The following is a 22,154-nucleotide window of genomic DNA, read 5'->3' on the forward strand; positions in this document are numbered from 1 at the left end:
CTCAGAGCCCAGCAGAAGTGTCAGGTGTGTCATTCTAGCACGTAGGAGGTGAAGACAGGAATTTCAGGCATCTAAGGCCAACGAGGATTATATAAGAACACTTCAAATAACACAATGACAAGGTGTCCCCAGGGGGAAAGGCACTTGTCACCCAGTCTGATGGCTCTGGAACTTAGTTTGGTTTGGCTCTGAAACTTAGTCTGGAGCTCATATGATTGAAGGAGAGAAAGAACCCACTTCTCTTACACATCATCCCCATGACTTTCTCACATACAGAGTGGCATGCATGCACACAACAATCTATATAATAAGCCGGGCAGTGGTGGCACACACCTTTAATCCCAGCACATGGAAGGCAGAGGCAGGTAGATTTCTGAGTTCGAGGCCAGCCTGGTCTACAGAGTGAGTTCCAGGACAGCCAGGAATACACAAAGAAATCCTGTTTTGAAACAAACAAATAAACAAACAAACAACAAACAACCAAAAAACCCCAATCTATATAATAAAAAATAAATATGGGGTAGAGAGATGGCTCAGTGGTTAAGAGCACTTGGTACTTTTGCAGTGATCCCGGGTTTAGTTTCCAGAAACTACAACTAGAATCTCAAATACACCCGCAACTCCCCGTTTAGGGGATCTGACCCCTCTTATATCTGCTACAGCACAAATAAACACGTGGTACATGTATATGTGTATATGTGTACATATATATGTACACGTACACACACACACAAAAACAAATCCACATTAGAAAGAGAAGACCCGTTCAGTTCCAACAATAGGTATGTGCTGTATGCTAGCTTCTTTGCCCTTAAGAACTTTTAGATCACAAAGCTAAGAACAAGGAATTAACACTGACCTGCCACTCATAATTAAAGGTTACAATCACATTCATTAGGTGTTTTCTGCAGAATTTATACAGCAACAAGAGTACAGAGACTGTAGACCCCCCACAATCTAGAACATTTGTCACTGAGTATCAGCCATTATATTTAAACCGTGATTTTTATATGAAATTTGCTTTAGTTTTATAATGGTACAGTGTCACATGTTTTGGAGTAACTCTCACACCATGATTTAATTATATTCAGGTTAATTTTCTAGGGTAAGAGTAACTTTCAGTTTAATCATAAATAATGCTATCATGAAGATACAAATGTGCAAATTAACTGATGTTTATAAATTTGGGCAGAGAGCAGTTGTTGAAATTATTAGGTCAAGAAGTAAAATTGCCAAATACATATGACCATTTAATTAATAAGAACTTCCTAGCATATGCCATGTTGTATTGAATGAGGATGTTACGCTGACAATTTAGTCTCAGATGTGAGAATTTATTTTATTTTCTCATTGGTGAAAATAGTCAAGTAACACTTGTTTTTCTTCCATGTTTTATAGTTTAGTTTACATTTAGTTTATACGTCAGGTTTAGAGATCCATGCCATTTCCTCTCTTGGGTAATTATCTGGACTTAGGGGAACTTAAAATGTTCTCATTCGTGTGTCAGCGTGAGCGTGCACCACAATTAAGTTGCAGAAGAAGTTCTGAAAGCGGTTATTCACTTGGAATGAGAAAGAGTAAACTTGGTTTCTTTGTATAAATGCAGACCCGGGCTACCAAAACTTCCTGTTATATGTTTCGTGGCTGAATTAGACAGAGAGAAATAATGTTAATGCATTTCCTGGGAGAATGCTGTAAGTCAAGAGTGACAGCAACATGCAATTTAAGTTCATTGGTTGTTGTGGGAGGGAAAAAACCCTTGATTAGTTAGGCAAATGGCCTTAAAGTAACTATTTAAAAATTGTTGCCGGGTGGTAGTGGTGCACGCCTTTAATCTCAGCACTTGGGAGGCAGAGACAGGCAGATTTCTGAGTTTGAGGCCAGCCTGGTCTACAGAGTGAGTTCCAGGACAGTCAGAGCTATACAAAGAAACCCTGTCTCAGGAAACAAACAAACAAACAAACAAACAAAAAACTGTTGCTTAACTTATTAAATCTAGTTAGAGAAATGTGATGATTGCACAGTAGAACTATTAGGAAAATTCATGCAAATGAAAAATTTGTCTTATGTCCTTAGTAGAGAGGCAATAAAGGTATGGAGTGAGGGGAGGGACTGGCCCAAGATTTCTGACTGAGAGGTGAATTTCACAGACTCTGAGATTTGAAGGCACTTTAAGTTTAGTGATATCCACCATGATTCTTAAAGAATGACAGAAATATTGAGAGAAGGGTGAAAATAAATGCAGTTACCCAACTGCCAGCTTTTCAACTTTACAGATACTTGCTATTTCACGACTCATTACTTATTGCAATATGTAATATAATGTAATAAAGTCAATTGGCACACAGTGTCATTTATAAAAACACTCGTCATTCTTACTTTGGTGGGCCAACAGCCAAACTTTAATTCAGGATTGGGTCCTGATGGTGAACTGTCAGTGAATTAGGACTGTCTCTTGGAGAAGGACTCCGAAGAGCCCGAGGGAAGCTGATGAACTCAGAACAGCCGAGACCCAAACCAAACAATCATCTTCTCTCTCTACTTCACAGAGTTAGTGAGGAATTTGAGGTTTATCTCTTTGCACGCTCTCGGGCTGGTGGGTTAAACTGTAGTCAAAACACAAGAATGAATTACGGGTTAGTTACTCATCAAGTTAACTAGAGGACATTAAGTTAATTCAAATGTACAGCAAAGTAAGCACAGTTAGATTTCCAAGGCAGGAGAAAGGTCAGATTCTTATCCTCTGAAGTCACGATACTAAATTAGGTTGTTTTTACTGGTCCCTCAATGCATGGGATGGCCATTGTGTGAACTGCATTCATTTCCTTGGCACAGATACGGCAAGCAGTCCTCCGTGAACCATTTTGAAGGCAGCCCCAGGCCCATATGGCTGGATGACGTCACCTGCTCAGGAAAAGAAGCCAGCTTCATCCAGTGTTCCAGGAGACAGTGGGGAAGGCATGACTGCAGCCATAGGGAAGATGTGGGCCTCACCTGCTACCCTGACAGCGAGGGACATAGGCCTTCTCCAGGTAAGGACAGGATGCTGCTCCTGAGGCCACAGACATTCCACTCTGTTCCTCCACCCAGGGCTCTGGAATGTGAAACATTTCCCATCCTTGACTTAATGTCAAAAGGTCTGTTTCCCAAGAAAAATAGCCTTTCAAGTTCTCAGCTACCATTACATGTCTAATTCTGGATCTGGATTTCATTAAATGTCTAGATTGCTCAATTAAAAAAATGTTTATATTCAATCCCAAGAATGTATATGATAGAAGGAGAGAACCAACTCCCTTAGGTTGTCTACCTACCTTGACAATCATGGTCCTGGGACCCTGAGACATTTACACACACACGCACACACACACACACACACACACACACACACACACACACACACACTCACACACTCCCCAAAGATTAAAAATAAAATATGGTTTGTCATTTTTTTAAGAGTCTATAAAAATTTAGGACTGGAGAGCAGGCTCAGTGGTAAAGAGCACTGGTTGTTCTTCCCGAGGTCTGAGATTTAATTCTAAAAAACCACACGTCAGTTCACCACTATCTGTGAATACAGTCTCCAGTAATCCCAGTTCCTCTTTCAGCCTCTGCGGGAACCAGGCATGCACAGACACACTTACAAGCAAAACATCCATACACATAAAAATAAATTAAATAAAAATAGAATAGATGACATTTTCTTAAAACTATCAAGATATAAACAGTGGAATTTTATAGTATCTTATTTTCTTAAGTCATATTTTTCCCAAGATGATGGCCTAGCCTTGAACTCACAGCCCTCCTGCACAGTCTCTCAGTGCTAGGGTTTCAGACATTTGCCAGCATATGTATTTCAGTTCCTTTCTTTATAATAAAGATTTACAAGAACATGTAATATATTTTATGTTAACATGTAATACATTTTATTATAAAATAAAATTATATATTTAAATTAAAAAAAAACTATCAAGATAGATCATGGATATCTAATTCCATATAGTTATATTTTCCTAACATTAAAACAAAGGTTTAAAATGTAAAAAAATAAAAAATAAAAACTAAGAATTTTAAAAAATTTCATCAGTGTAAATTTTGTCTTTGGGGAATCACTATTTTTCTAAATCTTCTCTTGCAAAGAACAGTAAAATTTCAGACACATTAATAAGAAATATAAAGCTTCAAATGTTCTGTTTCATAGATAGCTAAAACTTGCCACCATTTGAATGCTATGAGTTAGAAGTGCATAGAATATTCACTTAAACATTTGCTGGTTTCGACTCTGCTATGTGATTCTCTCCTGTCTTATGAAGTAATTCTGACCAAGGATTTAAGTTAAAGATTGAATCATTCTGGACACAACAAGGAAGGACGGAGAACTAAAAATTTGTCATTATTTTTTTCTGTCTTCATTAGGACACAGATTATACTGAATTAGGACACACCCCAATGACTTCACAACTTATTTTGCCACAGTATGAGAGTCTTCAGCTAGGGCTTTAAACAGCACCACATGTTTTTTTGGGGGAAGGTGAGGTAGATTTGGGTATAGAAAAATAAAATATGTTCATCTTGCCAACAAATCTTTTCAGGTAATAAATGTCAAATCACAATGCCATAATCCCATATGTTGTTTTAAGCATGCATTAAGTGATATTTTGGTCATCAGTTCCCTGATTCCACCTCCTTGGTTGCTCTGATCATTTTTTTGTTTGTTTGTTTTGTTTTGTTTTTTGAGACAGGGCTTCTCTGTGTAGCCCTGGCTGTCCTGTTTCTCTGTAGACCAGGTTAGCCTCGAACTCAGAAATCTGCCTGCCTCTGCCTCCCAAGTGCTGGGATTAAAGGTGTGCGCCGCCACTGCCCAGCTTGCTCTGATCATTTTTACCCTTAAGTTTTTACTAACAAGTTCTCCTGAAGCCAGAAGACCCTTCCAGTAACTAGGCAACCAAAGCTGTATGTATCAATCTGCTTGCGTTGCTGTGAAGTCCACAGTTAGAGTGGTGCCAACACAGGTATTGATCATCTCACAGTCTGGAAGTGAGACATTAAAAACCATGGTCTCAGTGAGGCTGGCTGCTTGAGAGGGAATTCAGTAGCAGGGACTGAAAAGGACACATTGTTCTGGTTCCTGTCCTTGACTTGTAGATGGCAGGTCTTCTCCCGGTGCTTTTTCACAGTCTTTCCTTTTAATCTCTAAGTCTGTCTTCTTTTCCATGAGAACCATTGTGTAGACCTGGATGCAGCTTCATGGCTGCCTCTTTCTATCCTGGAGAGTGAATCTTGGTAAAGGCCCTGAGTAACACCATCCATCTACCTACCATGATCTCCATATGGTCTATTCCTGTACCTTTTTATACACATGTGTGTGTGTGAATATATATATATATATATATATATATATATATATATATATATATATAGTGGCAGATAGAGATGTGACATTTTATCATTTATGCAACTTCAACCTTAATTTAGGAGAAATCTGTTTCTTAGTTTTAAAATATTAATATGTTTTGTGATTTAAGTCCTTCCTTTGATATACACAGTTGAGAAGGTTTCAGAATTTTCTGATAGCTGACTTCCTCCATGGCACCCTGTCTAGCAGTCTGCCCAGCTTCGTTATCCATGTATACCAATATTTTATACCTTCCTCAAAGTTCTAACTTGGAAGTGTATATTCCAGCCATGTTCATGAGTTACAAAATGACCTAAAACAAAAGAACGCTATTAATGCTCTATTACTATTTAGAAGCTAGTTGTAATAAAAATGGCTAGCTTATGATTTTAGAGTGCAATACATCTGTCTGTTGTCCATCTGTCCATCCATCCATCCATCCATCCATCCATCCATCCATTCTTGTCCTCTGCATATGAGACATTTCCAAATGCTAGGACCAGAAAGTCAAGCAAGATGAGCCTGTTGATTTCAGGGCTTAATAAAGACAGCAAGAGTGGATACAGGATATTACTGGTATTTCATCTCCCTCTCCAAAGGTGATTTTATCTCTGCTTTTTTTAAATTGTATTTTGTAAGGTTTTCATGCTTTGACATAACTTGGCTTGTTTTGGCTTTTTAAAATGTATTTAAACCATGACTTAGGTTTTCCCATCAGACTAATGGATGGAGAGAATAAGAAGGAAGGACGAGTGGAGGTTTTTGTCAATGGCCAGTGGGGAACGATCTGCGATGACGGATGGACCGATAAGCACGCAGCGGTGATCTGCCGGCAGCTTGGCTACAAGTAAGGCAGACAGAGGTCTCTGGGATGGTACTTGGGAACACCTTCTCTGACTCGTATTTCTCAGGTTTATTCTAGTGAGTTTCTTTTATGTAAAATTAGTTTCTTCAATTAAAATTATAGACAGCATGGTGATTTGGCATTATAAAGAAGCAGTAAGTGGTCTAGTTGTAGTTATTATAGTTTTCCAAGAACATATATCACATAACATCACAAATGCAGTGTTTCTGTGATAGTGAAACAGCCCAGTGTTGACTATCCATTACATCGCTGACCCCACCCACAGGCATTCCGTTCCTACATCCCCACTCACTGAAGCAACAGTTGGTTCTTGCTTGGGAGTCAAGCTGTGCCTGGCAGCTGCAAGTAGAGTAAATGCTGCTGGAGCTGAGGCCAGCCTGCTGCCTCTCCCTGTCTGCTGTCATGCTTGTAAATACTTGTCTTTTTGTGCAATCTACCCAGAGCTTTGTATTTTTCCTCCTGAATTTGTGAGTGTTTGTGCATGTGTGTGTGTCTGTGTGTGTGTCTGTGTGTGTGTATTTGTGTGTGCGTGTATGTGTGTGTGTGTGTGTCTTAATTTCACTGTTTGAAACAGTACTCAGGCTAGGACTGATATGCTGTGCAAGTGTTCCTCAGTAGAAGGCAGCCATTGATGTGGCTTATGGAGAAATACTTGCAGTATGAAATAAGAAAATATGGGTATTTGAATCTGGAGAAGGCAGGTTCTCAGTTGGGTGATTAGAATTTTCATGAAAAACAGTGAAAACATATCACGTGAGGGCTTGGGATTTGCAAATACAAGTTACAACACAGAGGCCCGGGAAGTGGGTCAGTGGGAAAGAGTGCTTGCTCAGCAGGCATGAAGACCTGCACTGAACACTCAGACCTGGCTGTGCATGCTTGTAGCTGCAGCATTGCAGGGTAGGGACAGGCAGATCTTGAGAGCTAGCTGGCCAGCAAGCCTGGCCAAAATGACCCTCACATGTGCTTATTGACACATGCATCTGCACACTCATGTGTATAACCACATACAAAACACACATGGTTATAGCATAAAGGGCTGCGAAATATAAGCTAATAGATATGTTACCTAGTTCACAGTAGGTAACAAGTAATGATTGTATTTAATAAAAGATACCCTTCTTTAAATACATATCTTAAATATTGATCAATTAAATTAGTTTTCCTATATAGAGTACATTTTATAAAAAATGGCATTTGTATTTTATAAAATTTCAATCTTTTGATATTGAAATGCTCTGATTTAATGCCTTGTGTGTGTTCTACTTGCCAGTCCCATTACCTTATGGTCAATGGGTCTGTAATTTGTAATACTGACCTGCAGTTTACTCTAGAGGCAGAGATCGATTTAGACAATATTCAGTTTTAAAGGTCTTTTGCTCTCTCTATTTCAAATTCATTTCTCCATTTGAAAACAGATGACCATTGTTCATGAATCTCATTCCCAGCTTAGCTTTTGAAAAGCATTCTGTTTAACACTGGTTACTTGGCCACCCATGATTTGCCTTGTAGTTGTTATTTAAATGAGAATTGTTTCAATATCTGCTAGATCTAGATATGTGTGAATGGTTTTATGACTTCATGGGGAACATGGTAAGACCAGTGGATTCCATGATCATGGGCCCACTGTCGCACTTCTCTGGCTGTGAAGTGAGTTCCTTGGTCAGAAGCAATATTGTTTGGTATACCACGATGATAGATAAGGCATTCAGTGAGTCCACAGATGGTGGTTTTGGCAGAAGCATTTCGTGCAGGAATATTCATGTTCTAATTAAGAGAACATGAGAGTTTATACAGGAACATACATACAAGTAGAGACACACATGTGACCTGAGCAGGGGATTGTCTTTTCACGTCTGTTTTAAATCATGAAAAATTTTGGCAACACATTTATTTGTAAAAATCAATCCAGTAACTGTTGTATGCCATTTACTGACTAATCCCACCTGCCTAAGGATTGTACTGCCCACAGTGGGTATAGCCTACCTACGTGAATTAGCAATCAAGAATTTGCCCCCATAGATCTAAAGGTTTGAGCCTCTTATGGAGACATTCTAAAGATTTGTCCTCCTGTTGACAATCTCATGAGTGAGGGATCCTAGGCAAACAATGAAACTCAGAATAGAGTTAGAAAGTATTTTATAAAAGCCAAACAGGAATGTGGTCATAAAAGTCAGGAAACATGAGTGGAACTATTTTGATATGCTTAGCATAAACAGAAAGCCAAAGGGAGTCTTCAATTACATGTTACACAATGTCTCACAAAGTACATAACATGTAACACATTGCTTTTGGATTGCTAACAGAATATGCTGAGATCAGTTGAATACACTGAGCTAGATCGTCAAAATGCAAGTTCCAATGTATTTGAACTTTGTGTGAATGTTTCAAATACGTTTGATCTTGAACAGCCTACTGATTAGATTGGCATTCATAACCAAAATTTAAAGTGGTATAGCACCACCACTGTTTTAATAGAAATATAACATTAAGTATATTTTATTTGTCTTACATTTAAATACGGGCAAAAGACTTAATTTCTGGTGTAGTTGTATATGCTATTTCAAATAAAACACTATTTGACTTTGCTTTCTGTTGTGAAAGGCAGCCTCACCAAGAACACCTTGGGAGGGAAGGATTTATTTCATCTTAGGTATCAGGTGACTACATCACCAGGGAAGTCAGAGGCAGGGATCAGGGAGAAACGTTGTTTATTGGCTTACCCCTAAACTCATATTCAGCTGCCTCTTCTTTTCAACCCAGTCCCATCTGCCTAGGAATTGTACTACCCACAGTGGGCAAGGTCCACCTACATAAATTAGTAATGAAGAATTTGCCCCCATAGAACTATCCACAGGTGCAGTCTGATAGAGGCACACCCCCCACCCCATTTGAGAGTCCTCAGATAACTCTTGGCTGGGTCAGTTAAAGCTAACTAGAAGAAAGTTACAGCATTTTGTAATATCCAATAAATCTGATAAATCTGACCCTGTTATCCATTTAAAAATACTTGAAAGGGGAAAAAACCCTTAACTAACTTTCATAAACATATAGTTATGTTCCTCCTGAAAGTTTATTTTAAATTTTCTAATTTTCCCCTTATACAATAAATATGTGTGTATGTGTTTATACATATAAATATAGATATGCATAGTTTGTAGAAATAGTATGAAGCATCTTATCATTACCACCAAGCTTAGGAAATAGAGTGCTACTGTAGCTTTAAGATTCCAATGTGCCAGTCACACTGTTCTTACTCCAGTACCCAAAGTAGAAACTCTCCCAAATTTTGTGTAATCTTATTGATTTTTTTTTTATAACTTTAAGGTATGTGTTCCCCTTAGCCCATCATTTGATCTACTTTTAAAAATCTGATTTTGGAAGTCAGCTATCCTACTTTAGGATCTTCAGATATTTGCCTTGTTTCTGTATTGCTTTTTAGAGACCTCTTATACAGAGGCTGTGATTAATTTGTATCCATTTTGCTCGGTAATATTAGATTTCATAAATGCACAACTTATCTCTTTATTGTATTGACCCTGCACATATATTTGTAGAAGTAGTAGATTTTCCATTGCTATAACTGAAAATCACAGGCTGAGGAATTTATAAAGAATGAAGTTTGTCCAATTCACAGTTTTGGAAAATTGGAAGTTTGAGGAGTCTCTCCTAGTGACGACCTTCTCGATGGTGGAGACTGTACAGCTCAATGGCGGTGCAGTGGAGTACGTGAAGAGGGAGCTAGTTCAGGAGACAGAGCCCAGATGCCTTCATAGGGACTTGTTCAAGAGAGTTTTTAATGAATAGACTCAGGAATATAGCCACTAGCACATTGACTGTGTGCATACTCAAGTTTGTCCTGGGCAATAAGACTGCTTTCCCATATGGCTACCCTAATTTACACACTCTTAAAATTTGTGAATAGCTAGCGTTTACCTCATCACTAATCCCAAGCGCATGTCTATTTGTCTACTGACCATTAGTATTTTCTTTTATATAAAGTGCGATGTATGGCATCTATTTTTATTGAGATTATTTTATGTGGGACCTAGCTTGCTTTTTTATCAAAGTTGTTGGATTTTTAAGTTTTGGTGTAAATTTTGGGATTTCTTTGTATGATGTGTGTTTTCTCTAGAAAAGCATTTGCCAATAAATATACTTGTAAATGTTTATTACAAACACCAGCTTTCCGATTTATCTTCTTACTTTCCTTAGTGTGTTTTTTAGGAAAGTGGATTAGATTTTTTTATCTTATTTATATCTTTGCTTAATATTTTTTTCTAATGTGATATGTTGAGGACAGTTTTCCTGATTTTAACTGTGAATTTTACTTTTAGTGATTGTGTTCAGTAATATATTAGACATTGAATTAAATATGGAATTTTTAGTTCTCTTCTTCAACAAAGTTTTTAGATTGTATGTCTTTTTTTAAAGATGTATTTATTTTTATATATGTAAGTACACTGTTGCTGTCTTCAGACACACACCAGAAGAGTGCATCGGATCCCATTACAGATGGTTGTGATTACTGGGAATGAACTCAGGACCCATGTGGTTACTGGGAATTGAACTCAGGACCTCTGGAAGAGTCGTCAGAGCTCTTAACTGTTGACCCATCTCTCCAGCCCCTGGATTGTATATCTTCAGAAAGTAATGTAAAAATAGCAAAAAGGAAATATTTCAAAATAAGTCTTCCTCCTCCAATTCCCTGCTTTTTCTGTGTGAAGAATTGAACTTTGCTTCAAAAGGAAGTGAAAAAAATGAGTCTCTAGGTCTCTGGTTATTATTTAATCACATATTTTTCTTGGTACTGTGATAGTAAAGAGGGAAAATCTGGGGGTGACTTTATTTTTGACATTCTATTGTGTATGGCTTTCTAAATAGAAATTAAGTTAGAGGCAGTTGATTCCATAAAGTATCAAAGGCCTATGCTGATGAACAGTGTTAAATGTTTTGATAGTTACAAAAAGTGATGTTCAGTACATGCCCATACTAATTTTAATATTCAGATTGAAGGCAGAGTTGTGCTGGTGTGTGCTGAAGTCTGTCAGATGCTTGACTGGCTGACCTGCGATATCTGAAGAACGCTCTGTTTCCAGGGGTCCTGCCAGAGCAAGGACTATGGCTTATTTTGGGGAAGGAAAAGGCCCCATCCACATGGATAATGTGAAGTGCACAGGAAATGAGAAGGCCCTGGCTGACTGTGTCAAACAAGACATCGGAAGGCACAACTGCCGCCACAGTGAGGATGCAGGAGTCATCTGTGACTATTTTGAGAAGAAAGCATCCAGCAGTGGTAATAAAGGTAAGTCGTCACTTCCGGACCATGAGGCAAAGGTAAGTCACTTCCGGACCATGAAGCAAAGGTAAGTCGTCACTTCCGGACCATGAAGCAAATGAAGTTACTGATTCCCACGGCTATGCCAGGCTTTGTTTACAGAATCCTGGTGCAAAGGGAATGAGCACAGGTAGCCCCTTGTTCATGTCTGTGTTCATGTCTATGCTGTGTCTCTGTAAGGCTTGAGAGGCAAGTGGTCTTCCGTAATCCTGCAGTCTCTAAGATCAACTCCAGCTCCCTTTTACAGTCCCCGCTATTTCTGCATTCCACCTTCTTGAAATGCAATAGATCTGGTTGTTGTCTCCTTAAGGACTCAGGACCAAGATCCTTCTTATTACTATTTGAAAGAGTGATAATAGCTTTTAAGAGACTGTTTTGTAGCAGACTCTCACCGTGCTCAGACTAATCTGGAATTCTGCAGCCCAGGCCATCATGACACCACCATAATCCTCCTGCTCAGTGTTGGGATTACAGCTGTGAGCCAGCACACCTGATTAAAGTTAATTTTTAAAAGACAAATTTTCTTTTGTAGATTTTATTCTCTAAACATTGAAAGCTTATGGAAATTGAGAATAGAGTGCAATATTGGATATTAAGTTGCTCTTTTGTACTTAAGTTCTCGAAAGTTCTTTGCAATTCAAGTTGTATAAAATAGTAAATACTGCTTTAAACAAAAGAACGAGATAATTAGATTTTTGAGAAATCCTTGGTTATCTTTTATAAAAAGAACAAGCTGAGGGCTGGAGAGATAGCTCAGTGGTTAAGAGCACTGACTGCTCTTCCAGAGGTCCTGAGTTCAATTCCCAGCAACCACATGGTGGCTCACAACCATCTGTAATGGGGTCTGATGCCCTCTTCTGGTGTGTCTGAAGACAGCTACAATGTACTCATATACATAAAATAAACAAATAATTAAAAAAAAAGAACAAGCTTTTTGATCTGCATAGAACTACCTAGTTCTGGTTCACTCACATACCTCCTCTCTAGTAATTACTGAGATAATACAAGAGCAGGAAAGAATGACGTGGTTCTTTGATTCTGAGGGGCTTCTGGGTGTGATAATATTTGAATGTGGGCTGGAGAGATGGTTCAGCACCTCAGAGCACTGGCTGCTCTTTCAGAGGACTTGGGCTCAGTTCCCAGCACCCACATGGCAGCTCATAACTGTCTGCAACTCTATTTCCAAAGGATCCAACACTCTCACACAGACACATGTGCAGGCAAGACACCAATGCACCTGAAATAAAAATAAATTATCAGAAGCTTGTTTTCCCTAAAGACAACTTAATTTCTTTCCCTAAAAACAACTTAATTTGTTAAGTTCCTTTTGATATTAAAATTATACTTACAAATTGAGTATAACAAATTATGTAGATTATGTCAAATTCCCAAAGCAGTTGAAAATGTAAAAGTGGAGGCTTAAACACATTTTATTTTGATGCTTTTCCCTGATAGGCAGTGCTTCCATCCCTCAATGAAAGTGTTTCATGTCTAGCTACACAATAGAATTTGCTTCATTATCTTGTTGCTTTCTGCTGCACCTCAGAGCCTGGTGAATTCCATAAGACAAACACATGTGTTTGGTGATTGGTCACCTGATGAGATGCTCTTATAACGAACTCGGTTTTGCTTCTCAATTCTTTGCAAATTCTACAGTACGCACAGCTTTAGACTGATTTTTGTTTTTAAAGTCAGGTGCTTGCACAAGAGTGATGTATATTTTAAGTTCTGCTTACTTAGCATTAAAGCATTACTTTTCTTGGCATCAGATACACTGGCTTAACTTAGGACATCATTGCAAAGTTTTTCTCATATTATAAATTACAATGCCATTATAAATTGCAAATCCAAAGGGATATGGGGTGAGATTTTGATGGCATGCCCTTAAGGTCATCTGGAACACATTCTGCACCTCTTTCTTTGCCAAAACCTCCTGCTGGCTCTTTGGTGGAGTCTCTTACCTAGTTACCCTGGAACCATTAGCACTGATTTGGGCTTCATGTTCTTGGAACAATTCCCAACCCCTCTTATACAGATAGAAAAATAACAAGAACAAAACCACAATGTGTGTATACTATGTACTTTCTATTTTAAATTGTTCATGTTTATAAACAATGTATATATACATATATAAATATGTAATATATAAATATTTAAATATATATTTAAAGAAACTGCTCCTACATAAGTTATTTATAAAATTATTTTAAAATCTAGCCATGCTTTATATATTGGCTTTTCTTTTGTAATCATTTGCCACTTTCTCATCATATATTTAATTGAACTCTTGTGTATTTATGTCAGAAACGTGTAGAGAAGAAAAACCAGGATTGTGGCATCCCTGGAATCCTTCAGAATAAAGTTTCTGATCTATTCACATGAGATTTTTTGTTTGGTTAAAAGATAACTCTTATTTTTATTGCAAGACAAATTATGCCACAAGTTTCAGAGAAATGTACTTTTAAATAGAGGAGGAAGTTTCTAGGGGAGGTGATGGGCATTAGCAACTCCCTCTCTGCTTTCAGAGACACTGTCATCTGGATGTGGAGTGAGGTTACTGCACCGGCGACAGAAACGGATCATTGGTGGGAACAATTCTTTAAGGTAAAAGGCTCTTCAAGGAGATCCTGATATTAAAGGATGTGTGTGTTACAAGAGTTACAAACCCAGGCTTTCCTTTTATTTTGTAAGGAACAGGCTTTTATCATCTTATAAATTCAATTAAATAAAGATCACACTGATAGATTTCCTGCCCTTTGATGCAGATTCAGTACATGTAGGCCATGTTAGTTCATCACTGTTTGTGAGTCATGGTATATGTTTCTGACACAAAATGTGCAGAAACAAAACATAACTGTGAGGAGCCATTTAATGGATGACTTGATTGGGTTCTTTTTTTTTTTAATCAATGTAAAATGTTTATTCATGTCCTTCAAAGTTACCATTCCTCATAAAATTCAGCATGGGCCAGTGACACGGCTCATTGGTAAAGGTGCTTGCCACCAAGCCTGGTGGCCTGAGTTTGGTCCCCAGAACTTGTGTGGTAGAAGTAAAGAACTGAGTACCACAAATTGTCCTTTAACACACACACAAACACACACACACACACACACACACACACACACACACACACACACAGAAAACTTATGAGTTGCTGATATTTGTGACCAATAGTAAGAGACCAATCTGTGAGAGTTGCATGGGCATCGTTCTCCATATAGGAAGGACCTAATGGCTCCACTCTGCTTTGAGCTCTTTCCCCCACCTGTGCTGAAGCCATTGTTGTATCTGAGGCCTTTCTTCTAGGGGTGCTTGGCCTTGGCAGGCTTCCCTCAGGCTGAAGTCATCCCATGGAGATGGCAGGCTGCTTTGTGGAGCCACCCTTCTGAGTAGCTGCTGGGTTCTGACAGCTGCACACTGCTTCAAAAGGTATGTGTCCCTTGTTCCAAGCAGCATGGTTTCCTCTAGCTCCATGCTCATAGGCACTGACAGGGGCAGAGCCTGGCTATAGGTCTTCTCTGTTTGCCCTGTGGCACTGTGTATACGTTGGAGGTAATGCCAGGAAGAACAGCAAAGTGGCCTGAGGAAACAATTTGATGCTCTCTGTTGTACTACCAATTTAAGCTTATCCCTAAGTAGCATACAAATAAATGAGACAGTAAGACTCAGAGTATGGTTATTTTATTTGGCCTTGACAATTACTGGCGGGTAATACCCAATCTACTCTTCTAACTGCTGGCCTGGCTACCTCCCCTGTGGTGTACCCCAGATACTTGCTGTCTCTCCTGGCCACATGCTCATGGTCCATCTCCCTCATGGCAGCTTCCTCTTCTCCTGTTCTTCCTCTTCCTTCTCTTTCTCTCTCCCAACCAGGACACTCCAAACTCACTTGCCACTAATTCCTCCAGTAATTGGATGTAGCCAATTTTATCTAACCAATAATTTTAAATCAAGGAACAAAGTTTGCACAACAAAAGCTTGTAAGTATAAGCAATCACTGGTAGACCTAAACCTACCGAGTAAGAGACCAAACCTCAAGAGTTCTCTGATTAAAATAAGTTGGAACTAGGGGACGGGAAGGGAGATTTTGGGGGAGAGGAAACAGTTAGGGTAGTGCTTTTCTCAAGTATTTATCTAAGATAGATAGGTGTGGAGACATATCCCTGTACTTTAGAGACTGAGGCAGGATGATCACTGAGTTTGAGTCTAGCATAGGATGCACACTGAGATCATCTCAAACAAACAGCACACAAAACCAAAGCAAAAAATGGATTGGGTGAAAAAATCTATATACTTGTAGCTGTAAAATTGATGTCATCATATTTGGTTAGGATTTCTAAGGAGGAGGGGGGTAGTCTTAGTGCCTTTAATGCTTCTGCACTCTCAATGGTTTGTGTATTACGTTTCTCTGAACCTTCTTGAAAGTCACACTGCACCTAATTTATGCTTAGCTCTTGTAGCACATGATCCTGTTCTGACAAGAGGAAACTCTTGTTCTAGAAATTTTATCAGTCCATCTGGAGCTCTTATCAGCTTGAGGAAGCTATACTAGAAGGTCATTGTCCAGTGACAGGGCTATTCTTGCTGTGCCTGCTCTAGACTCACTCTTGCCCTCTCTGTTCACTGCTCATTCACAAACTCTAGTGGATAACCATCTTCTTATATTAATTTTGACACTTAAAAATGTGTACCAACATTTGACAAAACATTGATAATTACTGAAGCAAGGTAATGAGCACAAGAAGTTGCAGCATACTATTTTAATTTTGTCTGTTGCAAAAATTGTCCTAATTAAGTGTTTAAAAAGAATATGTGCCATGTGGTTGAAAAACCATTCCAAGGAAAACACTGTCTCTTTTCCATGAGATTACGTAGTGTACTTTTACTTCATTGTGTATTCAGTCTGCTTGTGTAGAATTATTTTAACTACTATTAACTTCTGCAGCAGAACTTCAGTTTATTTATTTCCCTCACTAATGGGTAGTCAGTTATTCTCATTCTTCCAATACTAGAGAACTGTCTTGCAGAAGATATCTGAGTAGCGTTTGTTAGGTATGTGATTATATTAATACCTTCCATCATAAATTAGGTTCATATTCTTTTTGTATTTTATATATTATTGTCTTGTTATAGTTGACTTTATTTTTTGTATGTTTTACATAAAAAGCCTTTGTAGCTATGTGTTAACAAATATCTTTTCTTGGTATGGGTCACACTCTTTTATTGTTTATGGTTCTTGCCCGTTTGTAAGAAGCCTAATCCACCTTATTAAAAATCTTTCCCTAACCCAGATGTGATAGGATATACCTTTAGTCCCAGAGCTCAGGAGGCAGAGGCAGATGGCTCTCTGGAAGTTTCAAGTCAACCTGGGATAGGATAGGGAATTCTAGGTCAGCAAAGACTATATAGCAAGATCCTGTGTCAAAAAAACAAAAACAAACAAAACAAAACAAAACAAAACCAAAAAAATAAAAACAAACAAATAAAACACTTTCCCCTAGTTCCATATCATAACTGCTCTGCTTTTTCTTTAAAAATATTTAAAGGTTTTGCTTACAGTTTCCTTATATGCCTGACATCTAGTATGAGGAGGGGCCTGGCTTTATACTCCTCTTTGTGGATGGTTCCTCTACTTTTCTGTCTTGAACGTTCCCATTTTCACCCACTGACTTATGTTAACTATGCCACACACCACACGCTTGCATACCTGCTCACTTGTCTCTCAATAATTGCTTGTAGAGTTGAGTTCCATGTTCAAGGTGCTTCCCAGGGTAGAAATCCACATTCAGATGTTTGCTGAGTTGGGAATATAAGAAATGTAACTAAGTCTGAAAATTCACCCAAAACAAAATGTTTTAAGATTTTTCTGTGTTGTATGAATACAGAGACATTAAAGGTTATAAATATTCACTTTCTTCACAAGTCACTATTGAGGCCGGGCAGTGGTGGTGCATGCCTTTAATCCCAGCACTTTGGAGGCAGAGGCAGGCAGAGGAGGCAGGGGTCCGAAGAGCTAGTTCTAGGACAGCCAGGGCTACACAAAGAAGCCCTGTCTCAAAACAAAACAAAACAAAAACAAACAAACAAACAAGCAAAATCCACTACCATTACCACCAAAAACTATTGGTTCCCAAGGCATATGCAGTAGTGATTCAGCTAAGGCAGAGAAAGGCAGGAGGACGCTTGCTTCTACAGTGTATGATGCCCAGAAGAAAAGAAACAATATTTCCATGACTAGTTTAGGGACCATCTTTAAAGTGGCTTCTTTTCACCATGATATTAGACACATTTAGCTTGCTAAGAGTTAAGGTTCCTGGGCCTCAGGCTTATCAGGGTCTGCAGGGCCCTGATGCTGATACTTAGGGGTGCGCATGGAGACGAGTGTTCCAGTTCCATTGGTTTGTTGAGTAGGGCAGAGCATGGTCTGAACATTTGAAAATAAAGACAAAGTAGAATATACAATGGAGTTGACAGCTGCTTAACCTTGTTTTGTTTAACAAATTCGTTGCTAACCTGAAAATGGACTCTGAAGATAAGCTACTCACAATTAATAAATAATGCCTTTGAAGGCAGAATCCTGATCGAAGAAGATGTTGACAGACTGGTTCCAATTAGCAACACAGATAAGGGCAAAAGAAAAGGTCATCGTTATCTCCATAAAGCAGTCTCAATACAGCACCAAAGCAAAGGGTTCATGAAATTGTGCTGCCTAACGCTCCTACTATATATGTATATTACATATATATATATACACATTCCAGACAGGGTTTCTCTGTAGCCCTGGCTGTTCTGGAACTCACTTGGTAAATGAATCTGACCTCAAACTCACAGAAATCCACTTGCCTCTGCTGCTCCAGTGCTGGAATTAAAGGAGTGTTCCACCACTTCCCTTCTTAAATTTATTTTTAACTGTAATGTAATTGTTTTTTTCTTCCCTTCCCTCTAAATCCTCCCTGTTATCTCCATAACTCTCTTTTAAATTCAAGGCTTACTTTTCCTTCTTTTTCTAATTTTCTCCCTTCCTTCCTTTCTTCCTTCTTTCCTTCCTTCCTTCCTTCCTTCCTTCCTTTCTTTTTACTTATTCACTTTACATCCTGCTAACTTCCCCCTCCCAGTCACTCCGTCCCACAATCCTCCTCATCCTCCCTCCACTTTGCCTCTGAGCATGTGGGGCCCCCTGGTATCCCCCCACCCTGGCACATCAAGTCTCTGTGAGGCTAAGTGCATTCCTCCCCACTGAGGCCAGACAAGGCAGCCCAGCTAGAAGAACATAGCCCATATGCAGGTAACAGCTTTTGGGATAGGCCCTGCTCCAGTTCAGCATCCACATGAAGACCAAGCTGCACATTTGCTATAGGCCTAGGTCCAGCCTGTGCATGCTCATGCTCTTTGGTTGGTATATCCTTTGGTTGGTAATATTTATTGAATTATTATTACATGCACTCTAGCATAACACACACACACACACACATACACACACACACACACACACACACACACACACACACACGCACACACACAGCTCATTCCTGGGGAAGATTATTCTCCCTAAGAACACATTTCTTAGTCTTTTTTTTTTTTTTTTAAAGCAGAGATGTTTCAGTCATGTAGTAGACGGGGGTGGCAGTAGGCAGTGTTGAGGGATTGCAATGTTAATTTTTTCTTATCTTATTCTGTTGTTAATTATTTACTTTACATCCTGATGGCAGCTTGTCTTTCCTCCTCTCCTCCCTGCCCCTCCCTATCACATCCCCTACTCCATACCCTGCCCATCCACTCCTCTTCTCCTCTTCTGCTTCTCTTTAGAAAAGGGAAGGCCTCCCAGGGATAGCAACCAGCCTTGGCATATCAAGTTGCAGTAGGACTAGGCGCATCTTCTCCTTTTGAGGCAAGGCATACCAGTGAGGGGAAATGGATCTGAAGGCAGGCAATGTAGTCAGAGACAGCCTTGCTCCTGCTGTTAGGAGTCCCAAATAAAGACCCAGCTGCACAACTGTGCAGAAGGCATAGGACCGTCCCATGTATACTCTCTGGTTGGCGGTTCAGTCTCTATGAGCTCCTGTGGGTCCGGGTTAGTTGATTCTGTAGGTTTTCTTGTGGTGTCCTTGACCCCTCCAGCTCCATCAATCCTTCCTGCACCTCTTCTACAGGATTGCCCAGCTCCACTTAATGTTTGGCTGTGCATAAGTTTCCATCAGTTCCTGGGTGAAGCCTCTCTGATGCTAGGCTAGGCTGCTATCTGCAAGCATAGCAGAATATCATTAATAGTGTAGGGGTGGGCTCCCTCTCATGGGTCTCACGCTGGGCCAGTCATTGGTTGGCCCTTCCCCCAAACTCTGCTTCATTAAGTACAGGATAACCATGCTACAAGTCACAAGTCCAAAGAAGCTAAGTAACAAGGAGGGCCCAGGGGGGATGCTTGAATCTCACTGACAAAGGGAAACAGATGAGACATAGGAGGTGTTTGGATGGAGGTGACTGGGTAGGAGGGGGTGGGGATGGGAACAGGAGGGATGAGGTGGAGGGAGGACTGAAGAAGAGAGTACTGGGAGATACAAGTGGATTGTGAACTGGGGAGGGGGGGAGCATCACTGGGACAAGCTAGAAACCTAGGACAATGGAAACTCCCAGGAATCTGTGAAGGTGACCTTGGCTTAGACTCCTAGTTGTGGGGAACATGCACCCTGACCCGGCCATCTCCTATAAACCAGCAAGACTTCCAGTGGAGGGATTAGGACACCAACCCAGCCACAGAACCCACGGCCCACACTTTTTCCTGCAAAGCTGATCCTTTACGGAGTAAGCATTTTGACATTTTGGGAGTGGAAGAGAAAAGACGTCACCAGCAGATCAAAGCCAGGGTAGCTCCTGAAAAGTTTTTAGGCTAGGTCTAGTGTGCATTCTCACTGTATGATTGAAAACCACAAGGTGCAGTGGGCAAGCAAGATTTTCCAAAAGCACACATGGCTGTCAGCAGGTTGTTTAGGGAAATAACCCATGGTTTCAGTGTTTCAGCTATTTCTCCAGGTCATTCTGTTTCAGGTAGAAAGTGAAGTCATGCTTGGAAAATAGGCAGTACAAGCAGTGCTTTAAGTAAAATCGCTGATCAATCAATATCTAATAGTTGGTTCTGCCGGGCAGTAGTGACACATGTCTTTAATCCCAGCACTTGGGAGGCAGAGGCAGGTGTATTTCTGAGTTCGAGGCTAGCCTGGTCTACAGAGTGTGAGTTCCAGGACAGCCAAGGCTATACAGAGAAACCCTATCTCGAAAAACAAACAAAAAAACAAACAAAGAAGAAAGTTGGACTTCGGTAGCAATAATGGTTAGAAGGCATGAGGCATTGAGAGACTGGCCGAGAGCAGTGTTAAGTATAATGAGGTTATGGGATCTGGGCTTTGTTCAGTGGATGCAGAAGAGAGAAGCAGTTCAAGACTGGCCCACTAGGTCTGTGAATCTGTTCCATTTGTTTGGTAATGTAAAATCATCCAGGGGTTCTGAGCCTTGAAGTACGTTCAAAGAGCAGTTTCACAGTATGGGTCATTGGGGACATCTGGAAGAGGTCTGAAGAAGCAGAGTAAATGGGTAAAGGTATTTTATAAGCTTGAAATTACACAGAAAAAATAATATCTTATGACTCCCATATGCATTTTTCTGGAGTGAGTCAAAGTTGGTCTTTCCAAATGATTAAGACTTGCAATAGTAGGAACTTGAACGGTTGCGTGCAAGAACCTTAATTCTATATTTTTATAGTTGAGGAGACCAGCTATGTAGCTGTTGTGATAAAGGAGACAGCAGGTAGCAAAAGAGGGGAAAGGAAACTCTGGAATAGCAGTCAGAAGTTGGTATGGCGTAATAGAAGGCTGGCATCTGGCCATCAGGCTGGAGTCTTGGAAGAAGGCTGCTGAAACTTTTGTTTACAAATCATTTCTTCTCCTTTGGCCAGCCCCTTGTAGCTATGGTTGAACATCCCTGAAGCTCTCATCCATGCTTAAATACCATAGTAGATACTCCTAAGTCATCCTTATATGATTTAAGTGGGCGCTGGGTCCCCAGATGGTGGATCTAGTTAAGAATGCTGGGCTTTGAGAGAACAGTGGTTATTCTAAATGTAGACCAACAAATAACTGCTTCCATATGCTATCTGGGATTCCATTTATCTGCAGAGTATAAGATAAAGGCAGAAGATTAAAGATCAGAGGAACAGATTAGGCTATTCAGCATTTTCTATGCATTAGAAGAAATGGAAGATTCTTTTAATGTGAGTGGGAGGGAAACGGCTTGCCAATGTGTTACATGTCCATCTGACTCGGTCTTTATGCTTCACTGGATCTGATAGTCATGTCGTTTGAAGTGACTGTAAAAACGACTCTCATTTTATCTGAGTAAGCTTATTAAAAGGCACAGAGCCAGTGACTAGTTCTTCAAACGAACTTCAAGTTTTGATTTTCTAGATTCAGCAGCTTTGGCTCAAACAATTCTCCTTTAATCATAAAACACTGAAATTTGAAAGAAGCAAAGTGGTCAGGTCTTGAGAAGTTTCTGTTCTTTCATATTCC

The 22,154-nt window shown here is 39.7% G+C and overlaps 1 protein-coding gene across 1 annotated transcript in view; it reads left to right on the top strand.

Annotated features, from left to right (window-relative positions):
* The window catches only part of Prss12 (serine protease 12), a 60,179-nt gene that overhangs the window by 31,478 nt on the left and 6,547 nt on the right, over nt 1-22,154 (top strand). Inside the window, exons 5-9 of the mRNA XM_031375361.1 lie at nt 2,836-3,032; nt 6,098-6,239; nt 11,357-11,562; nt 14,121-14,199; nt 14,902-15,024. Of these exons, the coding sequence (XP_031231221.1) occupies nt 2,836-3,032; nt 6,098-6,239; nt 11,357-11,562; nt 14,121-14,199; nt 14,902-15,024 (747 nt within the window). The remainder of the gene's footprint in view (nt 1-2,835; nt 3,033-6,097; nt 6,240-11,356; nt 11,563-14,120; nt 14,200-14,901; nt 15,025-22,154) is intronic.

The sequence above is a fragment of the Mastomys coucha genome, unplaced genomic scaffold, assembly GCF_008632895.1.
Source record: "Mastomys coucha isolate ucsf_1 unplaced genomic scaffold, UCSF_Mcou_1 pScaffold16, whole genome shotgun sequence".
In the NCBI taxonomy this organism is placed as follows: Eukaryota; Metazoa; Chordata; class Mammalia; order Rodentia; family Muridae; genus Mastomys; species Mastomys coucha.